Raw genomic sequence first — 18083 nt, forward strand, 5'->3', positions numbered from 1 at the left:
CAGATATTTTGGACTGGGGGTTAAATGGATCCATTGAAGGAAGACATCTTGGATCCATTTACTGGAGAGAGAGGGAGAGGGTTATAGTTGCTTTTCATTTATTTTTTTCTAACAAAGCAATTCAAGTCAAAATGCATCCACAACCACACAAGCTCCTAACCACTGCTCAAAATGGACCATACATTCAGTTTTTGTCTGCTTACTTTATGGCTCAGTTGAGTTGTCTGTCTTCTCTTCATATGCTTTGTATTTTTTTTTTTGGCAACTCTTCTTAAAATGAATGGCAGTGCAAATACACTTTTTTGATTTGAAATGTATTTGTGCTACACACATGCGTGCACACATGTACAGTACATTAGGCTGGAGCAGGTGCGTGTGTCCAGGTTTCCCTTTCTGGATTGATCCCTAGAGAAACCACTTCCCACGCTTACAGTCCATCTATTTATCCTATGTTCCTATTGACAAATTCTCTCAAGTTTCTGCTTAGGAAATTGTAACCGTTTAGTTTGTTGAAATATTATATATAAGATGTAAAAGTGCTTATTTTTTTTTAAACAAGTGCTTTGGATCAGGGCTGAGTGGAACTATATATGTTCATAAACATTTTTTCCTCAGTTTTTTTTTTTGTTTGTTTTTCTAAATTTTTTATATTTTCATCTTATTAACTTTAGCTAAAATGCTTACTGGCTTCACATGGCCCCCTGACTACAGCATGAATCTGAAACTCAAAAGCTAGGTAGGCAAAAAAATTAAAATAAAACTCCCCCCAATCCCCTCCCTTCCCAAGCATCTTCAAATTGGTGCATATCAGAACTGTGCTATTCTTAAAGGGACTGTGCACATTCTATTAAAGGGGTCTTTTTTTTTTTTTTTTGCCTGCCCAAGCCAAGCCCTCAAAATGCTTTTCAATTCAAACCACTATCAATGAAATGTCACAAGGTCACACAACATGAAAAGTAAAATTAATGAAGTTGCATTTAGTTTTTTTTTTCTTTTTTAACTGAACCCCCCCAAAAAATGCCTAATACCTATGTCCATCTTAGCAATTACATCATCAAATGGCTTAATTCTTGTGATGTCACCTACCGTACCCCTCTGACATCGAAAAGGCTTATTTAACAACCTCATAAAGAAAAAGGAAAAAAAAAAAAAAAAAAAAAAAAAAAATCAGGTAGCTTAATACAATCATTTTCAGCATATTTAGTACCATACAAGTCAGGAATAACAATTACACTGTTTTGGCATTCGCTATTCCTATATAATGTAAAGGATATTTATTTTTAAAGGCTTTGAAATTCAACATTAAAGACCTTGTGAAACCATAAAAAATACCAGTACTGGCCACACGATGGCGCATGTTAAGCTTTGCAATACATTTTTTTTTTTTTTCCTCCTTCGGTTCCTCCCAGCCCTACATTTGAATGCACCAGGAAACCAACAAGAATCTCAATTTGCAAAATAATGCAATTAAGGTTTTTCTTCTTTTTCTCAAACAACTACTACTACTATTATTATTACTGTAAGTTAACAAGCTGTGCTGTTGATGTGTACAACATTCCATTAAAAGAGAACAATCCTAGAGGTTAAAAATAAGTAATAGCAGTAATAAACCGTAATGTCAAGTAAAAGCATGAGACAAAACGCAGTGTCCATCTGGTTCGGGTGTAAACAGAAGCGGAGCAGCGCCGGTTACCTAGCAACGCTTCGGAATTGTAATGTGACCCCTATTTTAAAGTGGATAAACGCACACGGGCACGCACACACACACGCAACTCACACGGCCTCTGAACAGTAATTTTATACAAGAAAAAAAAAAAAAAATTGAAACCGAAACAGACATTTGCACAGCACCACTAGATAAATAAGCGTTTCTTTACAAATTAACAAAAAAAAAAAAAGCCCTTACGATACTGATTGTCGTTTTAAATCATGATATGAACTACGTGTTCTCATTTTGTTGCTGCAGCTTTCTTTAAAGGGGGGGGGGGGGTGAGGGGAGCAATATATTGAAGCTGCCCCAAAATTATAGAATTAATGTCACCAGAAATGAGCCATACTGGACGAGACAGGGATCCTGGTTTGGTTTTCATCAAAACCAACAGTAGCCTACTTTTAGTTATTAGTGTGACCTTCAGATACATGAACATTTGTAGTATTATAAAAACAAAACAAACCACCACACATTTTCAGATTAAAATGCAATCCTGAAACAGGAAGGCAAAGAAAAATCCAGTAGTAATAAATCAAGCATCCTTTGCAGGTGTATTGCTGAGTTATAGCGGCATGTTAACAAGTCTGTATTGACCAGATTTACTTCAGTAAGTGCCACTGATTTACAACCACTAAGAAAGTTTTGGGAGTTTCACATTGTCTGCAAACACTCCCTTAATACTTAATTTGTAATTACAATGTACCCGTTCTAGAGTCAGGGAAATTCTGTACAGATATAGATCATTCCTAAAATATACAACGGACCAAAATAAAATAAAATTAAAAAAGATAGTCCTTTGATAAACTCCTGGACTATTTTAGACTGCCGTTTTGCAATTCCCCGTTAGCTGATACTGGCCTTCACAAACAAGCAAGACACACTCACCCACTCAGACAAGCACAGACAGTAAAAAGATGACAAATTAAATATTTCAAGTAAAAACCAAATAAAATCCTTCACCATGTCAATTTTCAGTTCTTTATTTTCTCCTCTGGAGAGATGTCCAAGTCAAGCTTACAATTAATTTAAATATAAAAACTACTTAATGTGAGGTGCCATAGCAATATAGTTAATAAAACAAATTTCATAGCACCAAAAACATGTCAAATACATCTCTCTATGAATTTTATTTTTTCTGTTTTAATGTTCGGATATTTGTTGCCACCTACGATCAATTTTCAAGTTTGGCGAGCAACCTACATCAAGAGATGGGTTTTCATTCGGGCAATCTCTTGGTATTGAGCTTCAAAAGGAAGAGATTGGTTTGTAGCTTTTTGCACGGATTTCAGTGAGGTAAAGCAAAGCTGTCTGACTATTGTTCCTTGGAGCTTTCTAAACACAGGGCAATTATTTTCAGCCAGGCAGGGTCTTAGGCCGCAGTACTACCACGACTGTTAAGAGAGGTGTCAATCAAAACCAAAGAGGAGACTGGAAGACTAGTCCAAAGGTTAAAGACACGCAGACGATTAAACAGAAGAGTCCATTATTTAGGAAGAGTCAGGAAAGGGGAGAACAATAAAGAAGATCTTGTGGAAACTTTGGGTTGCCCGCTGATCGGCACTTTTTATATTGCTCTACAGCGACGCGGTTTAGCAACTTTTAAGTAGACAGCTTAGCTACAGTTGCATAAAGTAAGGTCGCCGTTTTCATTTTTTAAAGCTTAAACATATGTAGGAAAAAAAGTGTAGGTTCATTGAAATCATGAAATCGTCCAAGCTGCCTTGGACTCGAGTGTGTTGTGGGTTTTATAATGATCCGGAGCGTTGAGAAACTATTTGCAATGGGTAATGAAACCCCTTGTTCTAGGCACGCCACATATACAAAAATATTTTTCTGTGTGTGAGTTTGCTCTCCATTAGAGAAGTAAGGCTAAAATAAGGCGATCAAGAGAATAGATAAGGATACATATAGAGAACTCCAGCTTAACCAAGAGGTCGAGTCAAGACGTCGTATACGAACGAAACACATAGAAGTCTGTAAGCAAATACTGTAAGCAAAAAAAATAATATATATATATATATTCTTTCAATTTGTATCGCTTCAAAATCCTTGCTATTCGGCAGAAAAAGGGGGAAGGAAATGGAGGAAGTTGAAATACACATGATCCTGAGTTCGCATTGTAAACATCCGTGTTTGTCGTACGATTGACTGACGTATACTGACCTCGCTTAGGGAGGCAGAACAAGACGAGACATTTCAAAGAAATAAAAAAAGAACTTTAATGGAGTGTTGTAGCTTACGCCACACTGCTGTTCAGCCGTGTGAGGTCACAAAGGTTTGGAATTTTTTTATTTGAATGTAACAAAATGGCTGGATGGGAATCCGACATAGCAAAAAAAAAAAAAAAAAAAAAAAACTGCTTGGTGGACCCTGTGCTCCAGATCGACAGTTGCTAGATTGCATAGGCTGCGAGTCACACTATAGGAAAGCTTGCCGGAATTTCCAATTACAAAACCATGTCTTCAAGAAGAACCCGCACTTCAATAGCATCGCATTAAAACACACACACAAAGAAGAAAAAAAAAAAAAAAAACACTGATACCCTAACACTGAAACATAATATTAAACACAAACACACCCCAATCAAGCACACAATCCCAGCGAAATCAGTTCAGTCCGCAGTCAGACCATGGTCCAGTTGGACATAAACGCAGTGCATAACCACAAACACCACCTCTCGGCCATGAGGAAAGACATACAAGATTTCTTCCCTGTCCTATCATGATATTAAGCAAAATAATAATAAAAATACAGTAGAGGAAGTGACTGGACCATGATTCTCTCAACACAGCACCTTTACTATTGTGTGTTGTATCCTAAGTAATGAAAAACTGTTAAGTGTACAATTTTCTAAGCTTTACAATGACCATTTTCTTTTCTGCAAACAGTCGGTCTCAAGTACCATCCTTAAAACAGACATAGGAAACGTACATCCGTTTTGAAATCGGTGGTTTCTCTTGATTCTACAGACACGTGCCCAATGCAAACTATATTCAGAGGTACGGATAAGAAAAAGTGTTTTATCACTATAAAGTGAAACGGAAGATATACAAAAGTACTGTAAGTACCCCAGACTCAATTTTAATTTGCGCTGTATTTGTACCACTTGATAATTTAACTAAGGCCAATGATCATAATAAACGTCCAGTATGGCTGTCTGGTATTTCTAAAACAAGTTCAGATTAAAGTAAAGTAGGCTACTACTAATTAAATAAAATAAAATAGCAGTCAATCATAATAATAGCAGTAATAATAACAAATAACCTTTGGTCATTTTAAAAACAGTAAACAGCATATTCCAGTTTAATAAACATTTACTACACGTCAGACAATACTTTTAAGATTTAAATTATTCGACTACAACTGACACCCGCCCTGTCCTAAAAAAATTAAAAATTAAAACAAAGTGCAAATTAATTTTGAAGAAAAAAAAAAAAAAAAAAGGTACCGTAACAGAAAAAGTAACACTTAAGAATTCGAAGGCTAGCTCTGTCTATTGCTCTCGACAATTGTGGAATAAGTTGCAGAAAAACTAAATATAAAGAAAAAACTAAACCATAATGGCATCAGCTCAAGTGATTATAGAATCTGAATAAAGGCATCAAATGTCTTTAGTAGCTGCAGGAAAATGTCTGATTCTTCTTTCAGACATGAAAAACCTGTATTCCCAATATTTCTTTGTGCAAATTCTGTCCATAACTTCACATAACCATGGTCTAATGGAGTCTAAGTCACATTCTAATTTGTTTTGTCCCCATTTCTTTTAAATAGACCTTTAATAACCATTCATGTTCAATACAAGTGGCCCAAAAGAAACCACAAATTGGAGAATGAAAATAAGAACAGCATAAATATATATAGAATATAAATATATTAAAAGGACATTTCTTTGCCGGGCTTTGCAAATGTCTATTAAATTCTGGAAATGTCAGGGTCCTGCATTGTGTGTGCGCGCGCACGCCTGCGTCTGTGTGGTTTTAATTGGATTTAGTATTTCAAGTTCATGTTGCACATTTAAAATAAACAAAATTACTAGCATTGTTCTCTTTTAAAAAGTTAACGATCATCAATCAAAAAAAAAAAAAAAGAAAGAGGGAGGGGGGGAATGGAAGAATGGGGTGATCGCTTACAGAGGATTTGAGATTTTGGCACGCCGCGAAAAGTGGAGGAAGGGGGACACTGCGATTTAGGTTATCCCATCATTTTTTAAATTTACGTATATATCTGCGACGCACTTGACTGAAAACTTCTTCAGTAAAGAACAGTAAGCACCCCTTTCTTCTCCACCAAACCCCAACCCTCATTCTGTTAAGGAGTGTGCAGAAAAAAAAATAAATTGAATACTCTTACTACGGCTCAATCCACTTCTGTTTTAAGGCATTTGAAATTGGTGTAATGTAGAAAGCTCGAAGGGGGGGGGGTCGGGCAATGTGTGTGTGTGTGTGTGTGTGTCTCAAACCTTATAGCTTGCAGTGGAAAGTGAACAGTCTGTACAGTCAGTCAATCTCTTCGGACTGGCTGGCTATGGTCTGTTGCTCGAATTCAGTAGGTGCACAAAATGGGCAAATTGGTTCACTATTATTATTTTTCAGGTGTCTAATGGATGTCCCTTTAGAACTGGAGTGCTCCGAGTAAGATAATACAAATAAAAACTCATATGAAATATGAATTTTAAAATTAAAAAATATCACAAAAACAAAAAACTACCCCAGTCACTACACCACACTACATAAAACCCGTACAGAACCCGTGCTTTCACTGTGATCAGTATTGTTCTTGCAGTCTAGAGAACTGGGAAGCTTTTGTGTGTTTTTCTGCACACTCCTAACCCCACCCCACCCTCCCTTTGGTGTACAGTCAAACCCATAACTACCAGCCACTACTAATGCTCTCTGAGCTACTGTTCTCCATAGCTCACCCAATAAGGGGCCATCAAAAGCTGCCCACCGTGTTGCTCTACATTGTAATGCTATTGTCTGTGTAGTACCTGGGAGGTAGCAGGAACACTTATTTCCAGGAGAAGGGCACCACAGCCAGCCGTTTCTGTGGACCAGCTGTGCTCTCTGGAAGAGTCCAGATGTACAATGATGTGTGCAGAAGTTTCTGACCAGGTGTAAATGATCCTTTCCCGCCTGACAGTTTAACATCGGCCTCTAACTAGCTAACTGGCCACCTACTATGAGATACAGGAGAACGATGGTTTTGCAGAACTAGAAGGTACTTTTGAGGCCGAGTCCTGGAGAAACCAGATATTTTCCTAGACAGTTGCTTTGCTTGCGAGAGGTGAAGGGAAGACCTTGATCACATGACCAAATGTTCAAATTTCGATACAGAATTACGAAAGTGATCTTCCCTGTATTGGGGTTTTTGTTGTTGTTTTTTTATAGTGCATTGTATTGTATTTGAATCCATTTTGGGAGATCACCACAGGGTGTGAATTTGCTACTGGCACTGTATGGCACAGTGAGATTGGCAGTACATTTCAGCAGTTGCCTTTTGATAGGTGCGCTGAGCCATCTAAAGTGCTTCGCAGTACTTGGTTGGGATGTAATTCTGGATTAAGTGGCAGTCATTTAAGTTGTTTTTTTGGGGGTAATGAAGTGGGGCAGAAAGGCATGCATTAAAAACAGCCCTTTTTTGTGCTTTCGTCCTCCTGATCGGAAGAAAAGCCAACACCTGCGGACCTGGCTGTGAAAGACCGTCTCCTCCAAGTCTTTGGTCCAGCCCGCCCTGCATTGATGCGGCCGAAGGCAACGGGAGACAATAAATTAACAAGCAGGATGTGCCGATACGGGAGACGAGACTGGAAGATCAGTAACGGTACCGGGCCTGGTGAGACATTTAGTTTCACTCGCAAGCAGAAGTTGTCAATGGACTAGGAAAGATCAGGTCTCCAGTAGGGGCGGTGCTGACGCTGTGTGTGGCTGTATGTGGGTCTGACTGTACCTCCCCACCCTCCCTCCCCCCCATTGTGTGTATGTTGTGTATGTGTGTGTGTGTGTGTGTGTGTGTGTGTGTGTGTGTGTGTGTGTGTGTGCGGGAGTCACCCGGCGCACAGGCTGTCACTCGGAGAAGCAGCCGTCGAGGCCGATGGCACCGTGCCGCTCCTTGGCGTAGGCGTGGCGCAGGTTTCCGTTGGGCAGGGGGCTACAGCTGGCCGCGATGCTGCAGTGCTTCAGCAGGTTCAGGCCGAAGGGGGAGCCAGCGGGGTCTTTGGGAGGAAAAGGCTTCATGGTAGAGAGGATCAGGGCCAGGCAGTCTGCTACATCCTTGTTGGGGGCACAAGCCAGGGCTGGGGTGTGGCCTGGGGGGGAGCACAGGTAGAGAAAGCCCTTGAGTTTCCCCTATTAATCCGAATTGGGCAATGTTAGTATCATTCCTACACACAGTACTGCCATTACGATTAGTGGACTTGAATTAGGACGTGGGCGGACATCTAGGGTTCTCAAGATCGACCCATCATTGTCCTTAAATAAAACAAAACAAAAATAACTGAACGTTGAACACATATTAAAAGTAAAGTTTCCAACCAACAAAAACAAAACTAAGATCTATTAGGTGAATAGTTATGCATTTTAATTTGTAGGTATGATTTAAGTTTGCACCTTCCCCAAGTAAAAAAAAAAAAAAGCTAAGAGCCAAGAGCCAAGTGTCTCACCCTCCTCGTCCACAGCCAGGACAGTGGCCCCTCGGCTCAGCAGGACCTGCACAACGGTGGCCAGGCCGTTCCGCGCCGCGATATGCAGGGGCCTGTGAACACACACATATAGACAGCATCAGCACCATTGAAATAATCTGTCAAAAATGTGCAGGTGCATCTCAAGGCACTGTATAAAAGTCAAGATCAAATATCCAACACAGAAATCATAATACATTTTTTATTATATCTAACTCATATACACACACACACACACACACACATTTAATTACATCAATTTAAAATGTAATGTATTGGCATGACTCACATAAGCAGCTTTGACAAAGCTTTGTGCATTAAGATAGAAATATATAAATACACATTAGTATATAAAAACATTTGTTCAGGCATGATTTAAAACCAAATCCTGTAGATCTGCTGGTGTCAGACAAGGCACTGTGGTGCTACCATCAATCCTGGCCACTGCAATGATGTCCTAACAACCGTTATACCCTCTAGCCAAGACCGGAGGAGCACACACTTCCTGTAACTTACATTTGCAGTGCACTGTTAGTTGCATTGATGAGGGCCGGCTCGTGAGTCTCCCCCAGAATCAACAAGGCACACATCTCATGGCCCTGCAAGAACCCAGACAACAGTGAGGGAGGAATCAGCTGGGTTTAGACTGATTTTGAATTCAGGATGCTGGAGTTGTTTTTCTTCAAGACTCCTTACCCACCCCAGATTTTACTGGGTGCCACAAACTAGGATCTTCTGTTCATATGTCTTTATACATGAATTCCTAAGCAAACTGTGGCCAGACTGACACTGCACACTCGCTCACCTTGCTGCAAGCCAGATGCAGTGCAGTGTTCTTGTTGACATCCAGCAGCGTCAAGTCAGCTTTTGCTCGGTGCAACAAAATTTCTACAGAAACAAAAAAACAGAAAAATGTGGGGGAGGGGCAAAAAGAATTATAAAAGAGCGGTTTCATTTCAAAATAGGTGTAAACCCCAAAGGTCTGTTTTTTGTGTATTGACAAGTATTGTTTTTCTTAGTACTTCTTCACTGACTGCTGTACAAGTCAACACTTCAACTCCTATGACCCTGGTAGACTGTGATAAAGGTGTCAACCAAAATAATAAAACTACTCCTATTACTATATTAATTTGTACTACTAGTATTACAAATAATACATTTCGGTCAGTACCAGTGTGTTTCCATAAAAATATATTCCATGCTATTTATGTGACTTGAGTAAGGAGAACAGCCAATCAAAAGCGGACATTCAACTGCATGACCTACGACCCTGGACAGCACTTACCCACGGCGGCGGTCTGTCCGTTGTCTGCTGCCACCATGAGTGCAGACCTCCCGGACTGGTCAACGGTGTTGACGTCGGCACCCTGGGACAGCACTAGCTGTAGCCCATGCACGTTCTCAGCAAACGCAGCAGCGTGGAGTGGGGTCCTGCAGGCAGACAGAGGAGAGCCCTGATGCACTGGCACACACTGGACAGCTCACTGTTTGAGGTATTTTTATTTATTTATTTATATATATATATATATATATATATATATATATATATATATATATATATATATATATATATACTCACCTAAAGGATTATTAGGAACACCATACTAATACTGTGTTTGACCCCCTTTCGCCCTATGTGGCATTGATTCAACAAGGTGCTGAAAGCATTCTTTAGAAATGTTGGCCCATATTGATAGGATAGCATCTTGCAGTTGATGGAGAATTGTGGGATACACATCCAGGGCACGAAGCTCCCGTTCCACCACATCCCAAAGATGCTCTATTGGGTTGAGATCTGGTGACTGTGGGGGCCAGTTTAGTACAGTGAACTCATTGTCATGTTCAAGAAACCAATTTGAAATGATTCGACCTTTGTGACATGGTGCATTATCCTGCTGGAAGTAGCCATCAGAGGATGGGTACATGGTGGTCATAAAGGGATGGACATGGTCAGAAACAATGCTCAGGTAGGCCGTGGCATTTAAACGATGCCCAATTGGCACTAAGGGGCCGAAAGTGTGCCAAGAAAACATCCCCCACACCATTACACCACCACCACCAGCCTGCACAGTGGTAACAAGGCATGATGGATCCATGTTCTCATTCTGTTTACGCCAAATTCTGACTCTACCATCTGAATGTCTCAACAGAAATCGAGACTCATCAGACCAGGCAACATTTTTCCAGTCTTCAACTGTCCAATTTTGGTGAGCTTGTGCAAATTGTAGCCTCTTTTTCCTATTTGTAGTGGAGATGAGTGGTACCCGGTGGGGTCTTCTGCTGTTGTAGCCCATCCGCCTCAAGGTTGTACGTGTTGTGGCTTCACAAATGCTTTGCTGCATACCTCGGTTGTAACGAGTGGTTATTTCAGTCAAAGTTGCTCTATCAGCTTGAATCAGTCGGCCCATTCTCCTCTGACCTCTAGCATCAACAAGGCATTTTCGCCCACAGGACTGCCGCATATTGGATGTTTTTCCCTTTTCACACCATTCTTTGTAAACCCTAGAAATGGTTGTGCGTCAAAATCCCAGTAACTGAGCAGATTGTGAAATACTCAGACCGGCCCGTCTGGCACCAACAACCATGCCACGCTCAAAATTGCTTAAATCACCTTTCTTTCCCATTCAGACATTCAGTTTGGAGTTCAGGAGATTGTCTTGACCAGGACCACACCCCTAAATGCATTGAAGCAACTGCCATGTGATTGGTTGGTTAGATAATTGCATTAATGAGAAATTGAACAGGTGTTCCTAATAATCCTTTAGGTGAGTGTATATATATATATATATATATATATATATAATTTTTTTTTAAGACCAGTTATTTCACAGCAACCTGTTTGAATCAACATCAGGAAGAGTGAAGTCAAGTGACTTTAAGAATGGTTTTGGCCTACACAGAAACAACACATCAATTCAATAACGCTCTTTTCCACCTGTGCTTTAAAAAAAAAAGACAACTCCCACAATGCCTCTGGGAGGTCACAAACAGGTTGTCACCCACCTTCCTTTGGCGTCTCTGCTGTTCACGATCTGGGCACCAATGGACTCCACCAACAGCTCTGCAGGACCATCATGACCATTTATTCTGGGGGTGGAAGAGGGGAAAGGATGCCAAATCAAACAAGCCGCCAAAGATAAGGCAGAAATGGAACAAGAACCTCAACTCAAGTTGCCGCCTCCAAGCTGCCTGTCTGGACGGTTTCTCTAGTTTATAACATGTTAAAGCACTAAGTCACTGTCTAGCAACGACCAGTAAAAGGAGGAGGCCAGTTGTTAGGGATTAGGGATGTGCTGCAGGGAGATGGTTGAGCTCAATGCAGTGATCAATACAGGGATACTCACAGAGCACAGTGCAATGGGGTGAAGGGGTTTCCTTCCTGGATACTAAATGGTTTGTGTTCAAGTAAAACTTCCAAACAGTCTTCGTGCCCTGGGGAGACGGAAAGAAAGCGATTTAGATTTTAACAATACCTTCATTGAAACAAAAATCACATCAACCCCAGAGAAAGAGAGGGGCAGGTTCTCACCGTGGTAGGAGGCCCAGTGTGAGGGGGTGTACCCGCTGTAGTCCAATATGGAGTCCAGGGGGTCGGTATTGAAGGCGGCCTGCAGCAGGCTGCCCAGGAGCTCCACGTGCCCACAGGCCGCCGCCAGGTGCAGGGGGGTGCGGCCCTTAAAGTCCCGGCACAGCGCGAAGGCATCGTGGTCCAGGAGGGCCGTCACACAGTCCTCACAGCCAATCACCGCCTGCCAGCACAGAGACCAGGAGAGAGAGAGAGAGAGAGAGAGAGAGAGAGAGAGAGAGGAGAGAGAATTACAAATGAGACGCGAGGACAGTAGTGATTGAGTGAGCAGACAAAAGGTAAGGGGGGGACAATAGTAGGGGACAGGGCTCGTGTCTCACCCCTCTGTGTAGGGCAGTCCTGCCTCTCTTGTCCCCCGCGTCGGCTGTGGCCCCTTTCTCCAGCAGCAGGTGGACACAATCCGTGTGGCTCCCCAGCACAGCCAGCATCAGAGGAGTCCTGCAGAGAGAGAGACGGTCAATCCCAGCATGGGCCGCAGCTCTAAAGCCCTGGTCACTGCACACACCTCCCCCAACCCTCAGCTACCACTGACCCTCAGCAGTCGCTCAACTGCACTCACGTCAAGACACCTCAAGCCCTGAAATTGATCTGAATCCCTCCTCACTGCTTGTGACTGGAGTTAACAACACTTCCCATTGTATGAAACTGACATTGGCAGAATATTTCCACATGGATGGTGGGTGTGGATGCAGGCCTTAGTCAAAGTCTGTAGTCACTCACTGTCCCTGTGCGTCCATGACATCGATGATGTCTGGCGTCTCCCCACTGTCGATCAGCACGTGCAGGCAGTCTGTGTGGCCGCTGGCAGCTGCAGAGAGAAAAAAAATTGAGGATGAGACTGAACTGACAGAGAGAGATACGATAGACACACAGAACAGGAAAGAACATGGCACACAGACAGACAGACAGACAGACAGATGCCCAAAATCCCCACACAGGGCTGGGCCAGGCCATACCTGCCACATGCAGAGGGCTCCACTTGTGGCGTCGCTCCTTGAGGAGGCAAGAGGCCCCGTGGCTGACCAGCACCTCCACGCAGTTGGTGTGGCCCTGCTGGGCGGCCAGGTACAGGGCACTGCGGCCCGCACCATCCCTCACGTCCAGGCTCACCAGCGTCTCCGAGAGCACGCGCAGGGCTTCACAGTGACCGTTATAGGCCTGCAGAGATGCACGCAGATGAGACACACCATGAGATTAGACACATAAATGGCAGCACTGAATATCTGTATACGCACAGAAGAAAAAACTACAGCAAATTTATTTGATTTGTCACAGCAGCTACAGAACAGTCAGACACACTACTGTTGAAATTCTAGTGAAGTTATTTTAGTACCAATGGGGATAAAGCACATCCTAGCTACATTTTATATCACTGCAGTTAAAGTAAATGGTTTTGGTGGAAGTTTAAGTCAGGAGATGCACAATAACTGGAGATTACGACGACTATACTTGACACTTGCAGTTTATTAAAAGCATATTGTGCAGGTCAGAAAACTCACAGCTAAGTGCAGTGGGCTAACTGGAATGGTGCTCTCCACATCTTCCAAGCAGTTGAAAGACATTTCCAAGAGCTGAGAGAGAGGAGAGGGAAGAAATTACATTAGAGTACAATACAGTAGGAAGATCTGATTTAGGAGACGTGGTGGAATTTGAGGTCATCACACCTCAAGGAGGACAGTGGCTAAAGTAATCTGAAAGGCCTCTGAAGACCACAGGACACATACAGGGTTGAAGGAGTACATTTCATTTTTTTAATTTGCTTTCCTAGGGATCCCAAAATATTATGATAATTAAAGATAAATAAAGATGTCAGTTACTGTAAGAAGATTAATTGGTTATCATTCATCTGAGCTGGAACATAGGTTTGGGAGCTGTATTCTTTTTTTATATATAAAAATCGGTAAACCTTTACAATTATGCATTTGGGGCTGGATTATATTGTTTTTTAGTTTGTTTTCTAGCCAGTCAACAAAACACACAAATTGCATGACCATAACAAAGAAATAAACACTGCCTGTAGGAAGGTTTGCTGGCCAGGTTGTTAAGGAAACTGCTTGATGGAAGGGCCCATATCTTCTCAATCCTCTGTAGAGTTCTACACACCCACTGTCCTTCTCAGAATATTGTAAAAGCGATGGAAAGTAATCTTTGATGCACTTCAAAAAACACTGCAATCTATACATCCTACTCATCTGTAAGGCCTAACACAGAGATATAATGCCTGATCGCCCAGCCCTAATGGAAAGTTAGCAGTGGGATCGTTAATGGCCTGTAGAAGACACTCACCAGTTCAAGGTTTTGCTTGTTGCCGTGGGCAGCTGCATAGTGAACTGCACTATATCCCTGTTTGTTGCGCAAGGCTGGATCTGCACCATTGTCCAGCAAATACTCCAAACAACTGCAAAACCAAGACAGACAGAGAGAGAGAGAGAGAGAGAGGTCAGGGACTGGTACCACTTAGAACGTCCAGAATTAAAAAAAAAAACAGCGCTGCCTCTTCCTTGCTAAAAGGGGGCAGCCCTGATGCCTGTAACTGGGACACAACACCAAACATAAAAGGTGAGTATCCACCAACAACCAGGGTGCTTTTGCTGTTTTTCTCTGATCTACAGAAACAGTTACATTTCCATTAGTTTAAGGCAGAGGCTGCTGGGATTTGGCCATGCGTAGGCAGGGAGGCTTGAGCCTTCACCCTGGATCAGACATCTACTCACAAAAATGTCTCCTTCACTCTCTCCTCCTCGTTCTCATGGCTCCCGGAGTAATGTCTGTCCACTCTGAAAGTAGAGGACCGTTTAGGGAACCTTTCAGAAGCAGGGAAGGAATGGAAATGTGCTCAGATTAAAACGACAAGACACACAGACTCTTCAGGATCAGGGCAGCAGATTTATAATTCAGACAGACAGGTATAGGTACAAACAACTCACTAATTGAACGGTTAATGATGTTTGTTTTCTACTGTATGTCTGTTGCATTTGAGTATGCATCTGTAGAAGCATGTACAGTTTGTCATATCACTCTGCACGTACTGCATAATTTTTCACATCTCACACATATTTCTTTCTATTCACTGGATTAAAAAGTAAAAAATAAATGCTTATGGTAATGTTAAGCTCCGTGGGCTGCATGAACACCCTCACTGGCATTGTCTATTGCCATTTCTACTTGCCGTCTAAACTGGACTTTTGATTGTCTAACCAACTTTGAGACCAATACTGTTCTAATCTCTATCATATCTTCCATGACATTAGCTTCGACAGGAAATGCATCAACTAACAAATATTTCCCGTCAGCGATGGGAGGCTAGGAGTTTTGCTACATTTGCAATAGAATCTATGCATAATTATTATTACTGGCAAGGCTGGCCTACCGTGGTGACCAAATATACACAATGAAAGAAACATTTACTGAAGAGGAAAGCGTACATCTAATACAATCCTAATTGGAGGAATCAATGGCGTTGGGACCACCTGAGCATTGCCATCAGTGTTAACCACTCAGCTAGTGAATCGGAAGTATATTAAAATCAATGAATAAAGTAAGTCAAATCATACATAAGTAAAAACCTAAGCTAAAAAGTATGTTAGTTAATAAACAAAGTAAATAAAAAAATAGACACAGGAGGCTGTGGGCGGGGCCTACCTTCGGAAGGTTTGGGAAGCAGCAGAGTAGTGCAGGGCTGTGCAGCCTTTACTGTCAGCTTCATTGATCTCGGCGCCAGCACTCACCAGAGTCACCGTACACTGGTAACTCCCGTTAGCAGCCGCGTAGTGCAATGGAGTCCTGGGAGGAAGGGGAGTCATTTCACCACAGTTAGAGATGTTTCAGGTTTTAAAATCATTCCCGTGGAGAAGTGCCCGACATTAAAATCTTTCACAGTCGTAACTTTTTTTTTAAACTCAATTAGGGAAACGGGCAGTTCACATTAATGGTTCAATTAAGTGATTGAGAGTTGGGCTAGATGCCAACTTACCTTCCAAATTTATCCTTCTTACTCAAGTCAGCACCACTGCTCAACAGCAAGTTAAGACATTCAACATTTCTGTAAAGGCAGAACAGATGAGCAGGGATCAGTGCAATTACAGACAAGACAAGACTGGGGATTTATACAGAAAACATCAGATTAGGGATCACTACAAACGTTTACATGGTTTCACTCGTGCCCAGTGTAATGCCTTAAGTGACAAGTCAAAATAGGTAAGACTGAATTACAACAGTGGCATTACTGAGGCAAGTCCTGAACATTTTTGTCTAGGTGGGATTGCTGTATCTTCTTAGGAAATTAGCTGACATCCACGTTCTGCTGTCCGTCTAGTGGTTTGCTCTTAATAACAGAACAGAATATGATTCAAGGGGAGGGATTTAACATATTACAGAAGCACGTAATACATGCACTCAACACACACACACAGACACAAAAGGGAACAACCCTCCAAAAATCTCGTCGTGTAACATTATCAGGATGTTTTTATTCCACGTTCTCATACTGTACAAAGCTCGGCAGACATTTGCTTATGGCCCTGCCTGACTTAAAGCAGTACAGAAAGCCCTTGTGGACAAAAATGTTATGTTTTATATGCCACCCATGTTAAAATAGCCAGTATCGATGCAATCCCTAACACAGGAGTAACAGGTGTGGGGATCTTCTGAACTCCAGCACAAGTCAGTAGTCCAGAGACGGAAACACATACACTCAGGGTGCAGTGATGAAAGAATATTGCATTTAATTTAAGGTATATTAAAGGACATCGTCTTTTGGGGGCCTCTGAAACCAGACTAGAATCCAGTGCCACAGTCCCTGCCGCGCCACTCACCCTCCAGATGCAGCAGCATGTAGGCAGGTCCTCCCGAGGTTGTCAGGTGTGTTTATATCGAATCCAGCAGACAGCACGTGCTCATTACTCAGAGACGAGACGATGCTGTACAGCTGACCTGTGAGGGGCAGAGAATGGGAGCACAGAGCCATTACACCACAAACGCACAACACTGAGCACAGCCAGAGATGCACAGGGAAAATATAACAATAGAAACAAATAAATAATAATCCCAACTGTAATAAATAAATACGAAAATCTCCACACAGTTGTAGTGTAAAGAACACTGTCATTCGAAACAAACAGTTTCTGCTCCCTGGCCTCTGGTGTACAATGAACAGAGGGGCAGTTTCAGGAGTTAACTGTAGGCAAGTGGAACTAACCTGAGGACAGTAACTTGCGACAACAGTCTGAAAACCCATAAAGCACGGCCAAGTGCAGTGGAAACATCCCATGAATCCCTCGCCTGGACAGACACATGGACAGAGAGAGAGACAGATAGGTCAATCAGAGTAAAGCAACTACAGCTCAGCTACAACGTAAAAAACATCTCTGTGGGCACCCTCACAGCAGTAATGTAATCCTTGTAATACTCTGTGTTTTTAATGGTCTCATGTATCCAAATGCAATGCACAAGGCTATGGTACCTGATCTGGTTATAACGCCCCACCTTTTGTGCTCTGTGTTTTGTATGATCCCTGCTGATGTATGGCTGCTACGTTTAACAAGGGAGGGATGGGGGCAGCTAGCCCAGACACGCTCACAAAAGCTCTCCCATGATTGTTCCTGCACAGACAGTCATGCACACACGCATGCACAGCAGAGTTGCGAAGCGAGACCCGCTAAGAAACTGGGGTCAAACTGAATAAAACCACGAAGTCCCAACGTTGGCCTAGCAGCACTTTCTAAACCCTGTGAGTGGAATCGCAGTGACGGTGGCCCCGGGCGGCCACTGAGATGTGCAGTCACCCTGTTACACAACTGTGCGAGGGAGACGCTGCCTCACCTGGCTGTGTCAGCACCATTCGTCATCAGGGTGCTGATCAGCAACTCATGGCCATACTTAGCAGCAACGTGAAGAGGAGTATTGCCATATTGATCCACACAGTCGATCTCCCCACCTGCAAGAGAGAGAGTGTGTCAGGGCACCCACTGATGAGCAAACAAGTCCCAGTACAGTATCTGATACTTCACTTTTGCAAAACAGAGCTTGACATCAGAACAGAAGAGTCTACAGAGCTGTTGTCAAGCATTTCATATTCAAATCGCTATTATAAGAGCCCTGTAACTGCAGCA

At 42.3% G+C, this 18083-nt stretch overlaps 1 protein-coding gene across 1 annotated transcript in view; it reads right to left on the reverse strand.

Moving 5' to 3' along the window:
* Window positions 1–243: 243 nt before the first annotated feature.
* Window positions 244–18083, reverse strand: part of ankrd52a (ankyrin repeat domain 52a) — a 29454-nt gene continuing 11614 nt past the window's right edge. Inside the window, exons 10-28 of the mRNA XM_066708242.1 lie at window positions 17794–17908; window positions 17171–17253; window positions 16788–16905; window positions 15947–16015; window positions 15616–15756; window positions 14688–14777; window positions 14260–14371; window positions 13473–13544; window positions 12930–13131; window positions 12694–12781; window positions 12294–12411; window positions 11917–12136; window positions 11732–11819; window positions 11391–11474; window positions 9673–9818; window positions 9193–9275; window positions 8904–8986; window positions 8370–8461; window positions 244–8015 (exon numbers count right to left, since the gene is read on the reverse strand). Of these exons, the coding sequence (XP_066564339.1) occupies window positions 7774–8015; window positions 8370–8461; window positions 8904–8986; window positions 9193–9275; window positions 9673–9818; window positions 11391–11474; window positions 11732–11819; window positions 11917–12136; window positions 12294–12411; window positions 12694–12781; window positions 12930–13131; window positions 13473–13544; window positions 14260–14371; window positions 14688–14777; window positions 15616–15756; window positions 15947–16015; window positions 16788–16905; window positions 17171–17253; window positions 17794–17908 (2246 nt within the window). The 3' untranslated portion in view covers window positions 244–7773. The remainder of the gene's footprint in view (window positions 8016–8369; window positions 8462–8903; window positions 8987–9192; window positions 9276–9672; window positions 9819–11390; window positions 11475–11731; window positions 11820–11916; window positions 12137–12293; window positions 12412–12693; window positions 12782–12929; window positions 13132–13472; window positions 13545–14259; window positions 14372–14687; window positions 14778–15615; window positions 15757–15946; window positions 16016–16787; window positions 16906–17170; window positions 17254–17793; window positions 17909–18083) is intronic.

The sequence above is a fragment of the Amia ocellicauda genome, chromosome 7 (genome assembly GCF_036373705.1).
Source record: "Amia ocellicauda isolate fAmiCal2 chromosome 7, fAmiCal2.hap1, whole genome shotgun sequence".
NCBI lineage: Eukaryota > Metazoa > Chordata > Actinopteri > Amiiformes > Amiidae > Amia > Amia ocellicauda.